The following is a 13,922-nucleotide window of genomic DNA, read 5'->3' as shown; positions in this document are numbered from 1 at the left end:
AAACTTTGTAAATAAGTAAAGCATAAACCAAGAAAAAACGTTTTTTTCAAAATGTCTAATTTTTATTTGGAGCGCAAAAAATAAAAACCCCAGTGGTGATCAAATACCACAAAAAGAAAGCTCTATTTGTGGGGGGGAAAAAAATGATAAAAATATTGCTTGGGTACAGTGTTGCATGACCTCGCAATTGTCAATCAAAATGTGACAGCACTGAAAGCTGAAAATTGGACTTGGCAGGAAGGGGGTGAAAGTGCCCTGCATTGAAGTGGTTAAATAAAACCATAGCACAGCAAAGACATAAAACATAACAGAAAACAGACAATATTCTGAAAGAGCCATACTTGTTTTTCCACATGGGCACAAGCGATTTCCAGAACGAGGACACTGGCCACATAAACCACCATGGCAAACCAGCTCACAGGTGTGATTCCCACACGGTAACGTTTTTCCACAAACCTACAATTAAAAGGCAAAATATAAAAATAAAAAAATTAAAAATATTTAGTTTCCCAGCTGTTTTTCCTATATGCAAATTATATATTCTGAAGCACAACGCCAACTGAATAGCTAATCTTAAATATGTATATAAAACATTTTTTACCTGCCATAGTTGGCTGTTTTCTGTGACTTTAGTGATTCACACACGCATGTCACATGGCAAAGCCAGAACGGTGACTCTCCTATTTTTATTTATTACTGTCGTTTTGCAATTTTCTGTGCCACTTACCTGCTTACAGGACTAAAAGATGAACATCACACCACTTAGACTTTTCCTAATCTATCTTTCTGGATTAAGCTAGTTAAAGCTCTTCTTTAGCTCCCACTTCCTTAAAGCATGTTATACTGGCAAGATTTTATAATGCTATAGAGCTACATTGGCAAACAGTTCATAAGCTGCAGCTGATCTTTCCCCATTACTGTCTTAGCATGACAGGTTCTGTACTTTCCACACTGCAGATATAAAACTATGAGGCCATAGGCACACTCACAAACCAGGAAGGGCGCTGCTATTGTTCTGAAGGAACTTCAGACAAAAAGTTCATATTTCAAGGTACAGCCTAGGCACAATTAAAACTACCAAAACGTTCCTTATAATTAGAAGTCGACCGATATGGGTTTTTCTCTGGCCGACGCCAATATTTAGAAATAGCGACGGCAGATGGCCGATATATGATGCCGATTTTTTTGGGCCGATATGTTAGGCCAATCCTCCCCCCCCTTTTATCTCATAAAATTGAACAGTTAAGACCCCATTCACACTGGGGCGTTTTTCAGGCGCTTTTGGCCTAAAAAGAGCGCCTGTAAAGTGCCTGCAAAACGGCTCCCCTGCAGTCTCTGTGTGAAAGCCCGAGTGATTTCACACTGAGGCGATGCGCTGGCTGGATGTTAAAACAAAAGTCCTGAAAGCAGCATCTTTGGAGCGGTGTATACTGCTCCTCCACCACTCCTGTCCATTGACATGAATGGGCACCGCTGCCGAAGCACCTGCAAAGCGCTTTGGCAGCGGCCCTACACGGGTGCATTTAACCCCTTCAACGGCCGCTAGCTGGGTTATAAGCGCCCCACTAGCAGCCGAATAGCAACACTAAAATGACAGTAAAGCACCGCTAAAACTAGCAGCCTTTTACCGTCAACGCCTGCCCGCTCCATTGTGAAAGCAGCCTTAAGTGATACAAAAAATTTCTTACGTTTAAACATTAAACAAAACAAACTTCCAATCGGTTAACTTGTATGTATAATTTAGATAAAAAAAAAAAAAAAAAACTATATCTTTAAAAAAACAACAACAAAAAAAATGGGCTAACTTTACTGTAGTTTTTAATTCATTAGTTTGAAAGACCGCTGCGCAAATACCGTGCGTCATAAAATATTGCGCCAACCAACCGCCATTTTATTCCCTAGGGTCTCTTCTAAAAATGATATATGATAGATATAGATATAGATATAGATATATATACACACACACACACACACACACACACACACACACAGTGCCTTGCGAAAGTATTCGGCCCCCTTGAACTTTTCAACCTTTTGCCACATTTCAGGCTTCAAACATAAAGATATAAAATGTTTATTTTTTGTGGAGAATCACCAACAAGTGGGACACAATTGTGAAGTGGAACGAAATCTATTGAATATTTTAAACTTTTTTAGCAAATAAAAAACTGAAAAGTGGTGCGTGCAAAATTATTCGGTCCCTTTACTTTCAGTGCAGCAAACTCACTCCAGAAGCTCAGCGAGGATCTCTGAATGATCCAATGTTGTCCTAAATGACTGATGGTGATCAATAGAATCCACCTGTGTGTAATCAAGTCTCTGTATAAATGCACCTGCTCTGTGATAGTCTCAGGGTTCTGTTGAAAGCGCAGAGAGCATCATGAAGACCAAGGAACACACCAGGCAGGTCCGTAATACTGTTGTGGAGAAGTTTAAAGCCAGATTTGGATACAAAAAGATTTCCCAAGCTTTAAACATCCCAAGGAGTACTGTGCAAGCGATCATTTTGAAATGGAAGGAGTATCAGACCACTGCAAATCTACCAAGACCTGGCCGTCCCTCTAAACTTTCAGCTCAGACAAGGAGAAGACTGATCAGAGATGCAGCCAAGAGGCCCATGATCACTCTGGATGAACTGCAGAGAACTACAGCTGAGGTGGGAGAGTCTGTCCATAGGACAACAATCAGTCGTACACTGCACAAATCTGGCCTTTATGGAAGAGTGGCAAGAAGAAAGCCATTTCTCAAAGATATCTATAAAAAGTCTCGTCTAAAGTTTGCCACAAGCCACCTGGGAGACACACCAAACATGTGGAAGAAGGTGCTCTGGTCAGATGAAACCAAAATCGAACTTTTTGCCCACAATGCAAAACGATATGTTTGGCGTAAAAGCAACACAGCTCATCACCCTCAACACACCATCCCCACTGTCAAACATGGTGGTGGCAGCATCATGGTTTGGGCCTGCTTTTCTTCAACAGGGACAGGGAAGATGGTTAAAATTGAGGGGAAGATGGATGCAGCCAAATACAGGACCATTCTAGAATGAAAACCTGTTGGAGTCTGCAAAAGACCTGAAACTGGGACGGAGATTTATCTTCCAACAAGACAATGATCCCAAACATACAGCAAAATCTACAAAGGAATGGTTCACAAATAAACGTATCCAGGTGTTAGAATGGCCAAGTCAAAGTCCAGACCTGAATCCAATCGAGAATCTGTGGAAAGAGCTGAAAACTGCTATTCACAAACGCTCTCCATCCAACCTCACTGAGCTTGAGCTGTTTTGCAAGGAAGAATGGGCAAGAATTTCAGTCTCTCGATGTGCAAAACTGATAGAGACATACCCCAAGCGACTTGCAGCTGTAATCGCAGCAAAAGGTGGCTCTACAAAGTATTAACGCAAGGGGGCCGAATAATTTTGCACGCCCCACTTTTCATTTTTTTATTAGTTAAAAAAGTTTCAAAAATCCAATAGATGTCGTTACACTTTACAATTGTGTCCCACTTGTTGGTGATTCTTCACAAAAAATTAAAATTTTATATCTTTATGTTTGAAGCCTGAAATGTGGCAAAAGGTTGAAAAGTTCAAGGGGGCCGAATACATTCGCAAGGCACTGTATATCTATCTATATAAATATATATATTTGGAGGTTCTAAGTGATTTTCTAGCAGAAAATACAGGATTTTTACTTGTAAGCAATAAGTGTCAGAAAAGATTTAGTCTTTAAATGGTTAAACTGAAAACTCCTACACAGGACTTAAAGGGGTTGTAAAGGTAATTTTTTATTTTCTACATAGTTTCCTTTAAGCTAGTGCATTGTTGGTTCACTTACCTTTTCCTTTGATTTCCCTTCTAAATGTTTTTTTGCTTTGTCTGAATATCTCACTTCCTGTTTCTCCTCAGTAAACTTCTCACCATCATCCGAGCTGGTGGTTAGTCAGCCAGAACAGCTTACTGAACAGCTTACTGAGGAGGAACAGGAAGTGAGAAATTCAGACAAAGAAAACAAAGAAAAAAAAAACATTTAGAAGGGAAATCGAAGGAAAAGATAAGTGAACCAACAATGCACTAGCTTAAAGGAACCTATGTAGAAAATAAAAAATTTACCTTTACAACCCCTTTAAGTCCATTGATAAATAGAAACATTGTATCTCTTCAGCTTCTTTTCTCAGACTTGGCAGGCTGTCCAGATAGGAGTCGCTCCACAGGAAGACTTTAGGCAACTTGCATTGACTTCTATTACAGAAGTCATTTGCAAGGCGCGCTGAAGTTTTAAATCAGGCCGATGCTGATTAATTAAAAAATGACAAATATCGGCCGGCCGATGTATAGGTTGACCTCTACTTATTAGTGGGAATGCTTCAGCAGTCCCACTATTGTTATTCGTTTTTATGCATTAATTTTATTCCGTACGTTTTTTGGCTCTGCGTAACTTCTGCATACTTTCAACCACTTTAAAGCCATTCAACTTTTAAAATGTTCAACTCTTTCAGCTGATGATGGGACTTCAACTTTTTTTCTACTATTTATACTTTTTAAAATATTAAAGCTTTTTAACCATTTAACATTGAAGTGAATGAGAGCATGCTTCAAATCCTTAAGATCTTCTTACGCTCCCAAAAGTTTCAGCTCCTTCATACCTTCACCTACAGATGCCAAACTTTAAAAATGTTCACAAAATATTCAGCTATCTGGCTATATATTTTCAGTTTTGGTGAAAAAGCTGTTTAAGTTTAGTGATCATTTCAGGAAATTTCATTTTAAAAGGTGTTTGTTGCCATGGTTACCAAAGCTACTCATACACAGTGATGGGCGGTGGGGGAGAGCACAGACACTGATTTATAATAGAGGAATATGATGGGGCAGTTTTGATGGGGGCAATATGAAGGGGCAGTTTTGATGGGGCCATTCTGATGGGGCAGTTTTGATGGGGCAATTTCGATCAGTTTTGATGCTATTCAGCATTCCCATGCATGTTCTCTAGGAAATGCATTTTCTAGTAATATATCAAACCTTCACTTTTTGAGTTTAGTTCCATTTTAAGGTGGAATAAGAGGGCTATTATTACACAGGCTGTAAGAACTCTCTATACTGGTGAGTGCTCGATACAAACATTTAAAGTGTACCTATGGTAAAAATGTATGTATGCGATTATATATATATATATATATATATATATATATATATATATATATATATATATATATATATATATATATATATATATATATATATATAGACACACACACACACACACACACACACACACACACACTGTATTTTAAATATTTCTAGCCTCCTCCTAATATTCCGAATCTTGAAGTTTAAAAATGTATTCTGTGAAGATTCCCCAAACATTTACTTCCTTAAATTCTGTGGCCCATATTTACTTTGCCCTGCGAGTTGGCACTGCTGTGTCACACATTTCACAGAGCCTGCCTTCTGAACTACATGGGGGTATTGGAGTCAATACAGGAATACATGCTTGCAGCCATCAAGGTACCATGTAGCCCTTAGAAATTGAACAAACACAGCAGAGAAGCTGTAAAGCATGCAGGGCATCCAGGAAGTTGTGTGAAGTGATGGCCAACAGACAGGCAGCACTCAACATGAAAGAAGATTTTTTTTTTTTTATGTAAGCCTTTGACGGATTGTCAAAAATAGGATTTTTTCATCATACTTGCCTGTAAAATCCTTTTCAGATTTAGGTTAATACTGAGTTAGGCTAATAATCATTACCTACTGGATTATAAGCCATCTCCAGGTGAATGGACACTGGTAGACCAAAGGGTCTTTAGACAGGAAGTGATCCCCTATATAACCCCCCATATATACAGGAAGTACTTCAGTTTTGTAGCAAGCACTAAATCCTCAAAAAAGAGGGGAGGGATGTCTGTGTCCCATGATGTACTCAAAGAAAAGGATTTTACAGGTAAGTATGACAAAAAAATACTATTTTGTTTTTCATACATCATGAGACAGAGAGTTAGACCATTATTCATTACCTACTGAGACATCCCAGAGCAATAACCTTGAGGGGAGGGAGACAACTAGTAGAATGAGCCCTCACCCTATAACGGAAGAGCTTTACGTTTCAGACCATAGGCCCGAATGACCAATTGACGGACCCAATTGGCAATGGAAGCCTCGTAAGTGGCCTGCCCCATCTTGGGTCTTTTTGGTAAAACAAAAAAGAAAAAAGAAACCTTGACTGCCCCGACAAGGTCCAAACAATGCAGTCGTCTCTCTTCTGCCAAACGAGGCGGAGATTAAAAAAAAAAAAAGCAAAATAATGCCCCGATTTAAATGAAAGGCCGACACCACTTTTGTCAAAAAGGATGGAACAGGTCGTAACATGACCCTGTCGTGGTGAAGGATCAAGTATGGTTCGCTGCACGCAAAAGGGACGCCACTTCCGACACCCTTCTAGCTGAGGGGATGGCCATCAGGAAGGCTAGCTTGCATGACAGCAAGTCTTTGATAGGCTCAAATGGTTGTTTCTGTAACACAGCACCAAGTTCAAGTCCCAAGGAAACGTAGGTGACCTAATGGGGGGAAGCAAACGAGTTGCCCCCCTGCATAAAAGGTTAGGACCAGGTTAGGACCAGCGTATGGGAAGCTAAATGCCTTTGGAAGAATAATGACAGGGCTGAAATCTGACCTCTGATTGTACTCAAAGTCAATCTAATTTCCACAGCTGACTGTAGAAAAGAAAATTCTCTCAGTCACGCATTTCCAAGGATGCCATTTTCTGGCTTCACACCAAGCAATATATAAGTCTTCCAGACTTTATGATAGATCTTCCTAGTGACAGCCTTTCTAGCATTCACTAGGGTAGACACCACTGGTCCCGAGATGCCACGGTCCTTTAACACCCTGGCTTCAATAGCCATGCTGCTGTCAAATTTAGAGAATATAAATTGGGGTGGAATATAGGACCTTGAGACAGTAGATCGGGGCGACGTGGAAGCGTCAGTCTCCCAATCTCCTGAAACCAGGACCTTCTGGTGCCACCAGAATGCCCACCAGAACCACCTCTCGCCAAATCCTGCGCAACAAATGTGGAAGGAGAAGGACCAGGGGAAAGCATAAACCAGGGAGTACAGGCTCCATGGAACTACCAGAGCATCTACTCCAATTGCCAGAGGATCCCTTGTTTGGGACAGAAACTGCTGTAGCTTGTTGTTGAACCTGGATGCTAATAGGTCGACTTCTGGCCATCCCTAATGCTGGCAAATTTCCTGGAACACCCCTGGATGTAGGGACTATTCCCCCAGGCAGATATGCTGGTAGCTGAGATAATCTGCCTTCCAGTTCTCTACTTCCAGGATATGGACTGCCGATAGAAAATCGGCAGATGTCCCTCTGCCCAGGCTAGTATATGGTTCACCTCCTTCAGATCTGAACGACTCCTGGTACCGCCTTGGTGGTTTATATTGGCCACTGCAGTGACATTGTTGGGCCGAACCCCGATAGGACACAGTCCACCGTCCAGGACGTAGGGCCAGGCGTACTGCCCTTAACTCTAGGACATTGATGGGCAGGATTTGTTTTGTCCTTGACCATTTCCCCTGAGCTGTGTGCCCCTCTAGGGTCGCTCCCCAGCCTGAGAGACTGGCATCTGTATTCAGTACTCTCCAAGTAACCGGGAGAAAGGATTTTTCCCTTTTGCAGGTTCTGATCCTGCAATCACCAGTTTAGTCTTAAACGTGCCCGAGGAGATAAAAACATTGGATAATCCAGGGCTTGTCCTCTTCTGTTCCAAGCCAAAAATATGTCTTGTTGTATAGGCCTGGAATGGAACAGGGCATAGGGCGCTGCCTCAAAGGAGGACACTATCCTTCCTAGAAGACTCATACAGAGCCGAATGGAGGGTTGTCTGGCGCCCCTTATCTGACACACCTGATCCTTCAGGGCACAGATTCTTATGGGTGGCAAAAATACCCTTGCTTGGACTGTATCTAGGATCAGACCTAAATACTTCAGACTTTGAGTTGGTCTCAAGGCTGCCTTTTCGGTATTTATGATCCAGCCGAAGTTTTCAAAATACCACACTGTGCAGGTTATACTCTGTTCTAGAGCCTAGAGTGTAAGTGAGTGAGTCATCTCTGAGCAGGAGGTCATACAGATAGCCAAGCACCAAGATCCCTTGGGCCCTCAAAAGACCCAGTACTGGTGCTAGGACCTTTGTGAACACCCGGGGAGCTGTGGCAAGCACAAAGGGTAGAGCCACAAACTGAAAATTATGTTCCTCTACTGCAAATCGCAGGAAACTGATGAGGTTCAAAGATAGGAATGTGTAAATACACATCTTATATAATCAATGGAGGCTAGAAAGTCACCCATCTGGAGCGAGGCTACAACTGAGCGGACAGACTCCATCCAAGAGGACTGGATTAGTAGACACTGGTTCAGGGATCTTAGATCCAAAATGTGCCTTGTGCCCTGTTTGGTTTTTGAACCCTAAACTGGTTCGAATAAAGTCCTGCGCCCCTTTCGGATACCTGTACAATCACTCCTTGATACACTAAATGATATAGTGCCTGAAACAGTAAGTTTATTTTTGGAGGATCCGAGGGAATGCTGGATCTTAGAAGCCTCTGAGGGGGTGAGGGCATCCCCTCAAAAGGAGTGAGGGCATCCCCTCAAAAGGAGGGCTTGGTGCCGGCTTTAGAAGAGCTATGAACCCAGGGCTTTTTCTGGCCTGGCCTTGCGGTTTGCCCCTGGCACCCTGTTGGAGGCGGAACCGCCTTGGCGCTGACACATCTGAGGAAGCAGTCCCTGAGGTTTTAAGCGTGGGATGCCTAGTGCTTCTCTTTATAGGAAGTAGAGAGCTCTTCCCTCTGGAAATCTTTTGGATATATTTGTCCAAATCATCACCAAACGTTCCTCATGAAAGGGGAAACCTGCCAATAACTTCTTACAAGGAAGCTCAGCGGACCAGTTCTTAGCCACAAAAGTCTGCGAATATTTACAGACAAGAAAGACAAAACGAGAAATCTGCTGTATTGAATCCTTTAAGGCATCAACAGCAAATACACAGCGCTCGAGGAATATCGGTCTCATTTTCAGGAAAATCATCCTCCTGGTTAGGCCTGTCAGGCCGTCTGACCTGATCCTTTACGGACTGGCAGATACCAATTGCTGCAACAGCTGGCTGAATAGCTGAACTGGCCAAAGAAAAGGAAGCCTTTAATAATGACTCCAGTTTCTTGTCAACAGGGTCTTTCAAACCCTGTGCATTATCCATTGGACAAGTTAAAAAGATATAAAAAAAGGAAAACCTCTTAGGAGGAACAAAAATCCTGTCAGGATGTTCCCAATCAGAATACACCGCTTGTTCCAACAGTGGATGTAAGGGGAAAGCAATAATAAATGTCCCTTCGGGGTCGAGGCGTGCCCCTAGTTGCCAAAAGGCAAAGTGACGTAAGGTAATGTTTCGTCCAGCTGTGCCATTCTGCCACAGTGAAACTACGGCAAGCTGTTAAGGAAAAGATTTCTGAATCTACGGCTGGCATACTCCACTTCTTAAGAATTAATTCAATGGAAAACCTCTTAAAGAGGAACAAAAACCCTTTCAGGATGTTCCCAATCAGTATACACCGCCTGTTCCAACAAACGGTTTAAGGGGAAAGCCTGTGCGGCCTGAAGAGGACCCCAAAGAGGACCAGGGGGCTCAGTAACCTCTGCAAGAGGCAACTTAAAGGCAGAACGACCCATCTCGATAAGAGTCTGGATCAAAAGCCTCTGCGACTGAGAGGCAGACACCAAATGGATATCTTTTTGTCCAGATAGCTCAGAAGCAGACTCATCCACCAGGCCCTCCACAGAAGCCTGAGCTTTTACCTCTTCCCCATCCTCAACCCATTCCTGCGCCGAACTAGGAGGCTTAGGGGAGGGGGATCTGTCACGCTTCATGCCATCCTGTGGGATGGATGCCATCATGCCAGCAATCCTGTGCTCTAACCCGGCTAGGGCCAAGGACAGTTCATCCTTGGTGATAAAAGGTGAAGCAGCAGCGTTGACTGCAGGCATCATACCAGATAGGTGCAGCGGCTCAGATTGCCTGGAAGCCTCTGGTTCTTCAGGGGATACAACACTAGGGATATGTCTAGGTTCATCAGGAACTACTGACGACATAGGTGTGCCCTTCCCTGTATTGTTAGTCCCGCTCCTCTTTTTTGAAGACATTTACTAGCCACAAAAGGGGAGTACCTGGGTGTAGTATTAACACACCTCAGAAGGGAAACCCTTTAATAGGGCTCACCAAGCCCCTATGTAACAATCCTGCCAAGCAACACCTGGTGACTTACGCGACCTGGATAAGGAGAAATGAACCCGCTGCCAATGCCTGGTTCAGAGCCTGCTCTGTGTCCCACAGCTGCCTTCTGGAAGCATCGCATGCTTGGCATACACAGCTTAAAGCTGGCTGTGCGCTGGAACAATCTGTACATGCGTACGCAGGCACGTTCTTGGTCCCGGCATACGGGCGCGGCTGTATTCACATATGGTGCAAATTTTTGCGCGCCCAGATAAGGAAACGGCGCATGCGCAGCTTCGAGTGTGCATAACGCCTATAGCAAAGCCACATGCGCCATGGCCGCCAAACAAACTGCTGAGCACAACAGCTCTCTTAGGAATGTACGGACGCCATGGTGAACCAAGGCAAAATGGCGCCATCATACAGGTAAAAAACAGATAGACACAAGAAAAAAAAGGTACACTTTAAAAACACCGAAAGCTAGCCCAAAACTCCCACGTATGGTCACCGCGCACAGGTGTCCAGGCTTTAGCTAGCTCAACTGATTGTTAGAATCACTGGGACAACCTACAATAAGTAAATAAAAGGGGTTTCACTTACTCGTGCAGGCACAGGGCAGCTTAGAAACGAAGAGCCCGAGCTTAACCCATCACGACGGGTTCTTGCCACTTGAGGACCTTTAAGGACAGGGTACCCTTTTCATGTTTAGGGTCCACTCCATTGGACCTGTACAGCACCCTGCAGGAATGCCTTAGTGCTGCAGTGGCCAGGATTCCACTTCGCCCGTAGGTCGCATTACAGGCAGAAACTTGCAGGATCTTGAGTCTTCTTTGCAAGGCTTGGGTGCTGTTTATCTAAGCATATAGAGCCTGTGTCAAATGGATCAGACCGGTCAATCCCTTTATTCATTTAAGAACCGATTGTGGGACTAGAAGCCTGGAGCTCAGAGAGCTCAAACAAACGTGTCCATCCACCTTTCAGACACTGGTAAAAAAAAAAAAAAAAAAAAAAAACTGATGTACTTCCTGTATGGGAGGGGGGTTATATAGGGGATCACTTCCGGTCTAAAGACCTTTGGTCTACCAGTGTCGATTCACCTAAAGTTGGTGTATAACCCAGTAGGTAATGAATATTAGCCTAACTCTGTGTCCCATGATGTATGAAAAAGAAAATCACAATTGTTTGTATTGCTTTAACAATGTTGTGTTATAAAATGAAAAAGTGTATACCAGCGATTCTCAACCAGGGTTCCTCCAAAAGTCGTTTAGTAGATCTGAACATTGGCTCTAGTTGATGACGCATTCAAGGGAAGCACAGTACTTTCAATATTCACTAAAAACAGTGAGTGTGCCATGCATGCAGAGAGTGTCGTGCTGCAAACACTGAGTGTTCCATAAAATGTACCATTATGGCAACTCCCATCCGCATCAATGGGAGTGACATCATAGCAGCCCGGCCATTCAACTGGCCGGAGAGCAAGAAACTAGGAAGGAAGATCGGGTGAAGATGGAAGCCCAGGAAGCGATTACAGAGCACCACTGGAGGGCTCCATTTGAAAGGTATGTCTGTAATAATGTGCTAGTATGCAGTGCATACTAGCACTTTATGGCATTAACCTGCAGGGGACAATTGTTCTCCTGTAGGTCACAGGGGTGCACTTAGTTCTGCACTCCTATGACCCAGATTTAGCTGTCACAGATCCGGTCCAGGCTCTGAAGGGATCCTGATAATTTCAGGATCTGCCCAGATGCCTGACCAGCAGCTGGCTCAGCCTCCCAGCACTCCATAGCTCAGCACTACAGTAACTGGAGTTGGAGGGGCAGAGCAGAGAGCAGTGACAATGACAGTCACCGCTCTGTGCTAAGAGCAGACCTGAGAATTGAGCAATCAGTGGTCTTTAAATCACTCGGGGGACAGTTACAGCCATCTAGGGGAGAATGAATGTTTATTTTTATGTAATTCCTACACTTCTCTTTGAAAGGCAAAAGGTAACGCTAGACAAACAGTAGTACAAGATGACCTTTGGCACCTTCCTTATTTACCCACAAGATGCCCAAACAATATATAAAACATCTCCACATTCTTCTGTTACCCTTCAAAAGAACTTGTTTCATGACCACAGACATCATGACCAGTTAACATTAGCTATAAGGCTACAATGAAGCCCACAGTAAACACGTAACTTGATTTTAGTCAGGTTCACATCTTTGTCAGATTGTGGGAAGACCAAATTTCAGATAGTTATTTGCATTAGTGTTAGAGTGTATTTTTGTGTATTATTTTTAATTGAGGACTATCTATATGTCCTCTTGATATAACATTTCAGTTTAGGATTAACACTGGCAGTAAGAATTACCCACCAGCCTATTATATATATATGGTTTGCTCTCCTGGATTTTTCATTAAAAAATTAATTAAGGTGGGAGGCTCTGGAACTCAAGGAGGGAGATCTGGCTGCAGAGATTCCAAAATTATAGTTTAGTATATTGCATTCATATATGCTACAGGTAAATTACTCACCACATCACACTGCCAGGTTGGACTTGCACACAGTCGTTCAGCCACCTTTTTTCCACAAAGACATTTTTGCTTGCTGACTCTGGGGCATGGCAGGCAGTCTCCTTTAATAAGCAAGTTCATAGAAACAGTTCATAAACTTTATAGCTTAAGTTGATGTACCCTTTATTTCAAGAAAAAAATGCTAAATGATAGGGATTTCTTTTTAATAATACAAACACTCAGTGGTTGCTATTGGTTTACTACTGCTTTTTGACACAGAAATTATTAAAATATATGATGAACATGTGGTCAGAATATACCTTTATGGCAAGGATTCTCACACTTGTGTTGCCTGCACAACAGCATTCTCCCACACGACTGCTGACAGGACCAATCCTTGGCACTGCACCTGCGTGGAATAGGCTTCGCCTTCTTGCAGAAACAAGATGTGGTGACCATCTTTGGACAAGGTGGACAAGGTCCTGAATGCAGGTAGACAAGGTGATAGGTTACTGATGAAATAACTCCAGCTGCAAGAGGTAAATTATATTTAAAATACCATAGAACAATGCTTAACGTGCAAAGATGTGTTTTAGGTCCTGAATGTGGAACACAAGCTGTTAAATACAGTGTAATTGCATGCAAAAAACTTTTTTCCTCCCCCAGGTATTTAGTACTGTTCAGACATTCATGTTTCTCGCACACGCCTACCATACAACCACAATTTGCACCACATATCAAGCCATTAGGGTCTCGTGTCTTTCTAGCCTCCAGTCTCACTGGACCGTGAATGAACAACGCTCTGCTGCCAAGGTCTTTCCTGTGGTCTCTACTCCAGTAATCTCCCTGAACACCTCACCTTCCTGCTTCATAATACAGGCCAAAATGATAGCAACGGTGCTGGCACTGGAAGCCACTTTCTGCTGTGCAGGGATGGGAGGTTAAAAAATAAATTTGATGTACAGTGCCTTTACTAGAAGAAAAATGTAGGCTTAAAGTAGATGTGAACCCTCACCTAAAACAACCCATTCAGTTTAGAATGGAAAATTATATATATATATATATGTGTGTGTGTGTGTGTGTGTGTGTGTGTGTGTGTGGTGTAATATAATATATATATATATATATATATATATATATATATATATATATATATAT

The 13,922-nt window shown here is 42.7% G+C and overlaps 1 protein-coding gene across 2 annotated transcripts in view; it reads right to left on the bottom strand.

The window, feature by feature from the left end:
• The window catches only part of NFXL1 (nuclear transcription factor, X-box binding like 1), a 149,926-nt gene that overhangs the window by 117,569 nt on the left and 18,435 nt on the right, over positions 1–13,922 (bottom strand). For both annotated transcript variants that reach the window (XM_077477531.1, XM_077477532.1), the window contains exons 7-9: positions 13,085–13,246; positions 12,786–12,886; positions 342–456 (exon numbers count right to left, since the gene is read on the bottom strand). In XM_077477531.1, the coding sequence (XP_077333657.1) occupies positions 342–456; positions 12,786–12,886; positions 13,085–13,246 (378 nt within the window). The remainder of the gene's footprint in view (positions 1–341; positions 457–12,785; positions 12,887–13,084; positions 13,247–13,922) is intronic.

This window comes from Lithobates pipiens, unplaced genomic scaffold (genome assembly GCF_037356315.1).
Source record: "Lithobates pipiens isolate NorthernLeopardFrog02 unplaced genomic scaffold, aLitPip1_a1.2 Scaffold_13, whole genome shotgun sequence".
Taxonomy (NCBI): domain Eukaryota; kingdom Metazoa; phylum Chordata; class Amphibia; order Anura; family Ranidae; genus Lithobates; species Lithobates pipiens.
The sequence above is the reverse complement of the archived record's forward strand: the minus strand, read 5'-3'. Positions and strand labels throughout refer to the sequence as shown.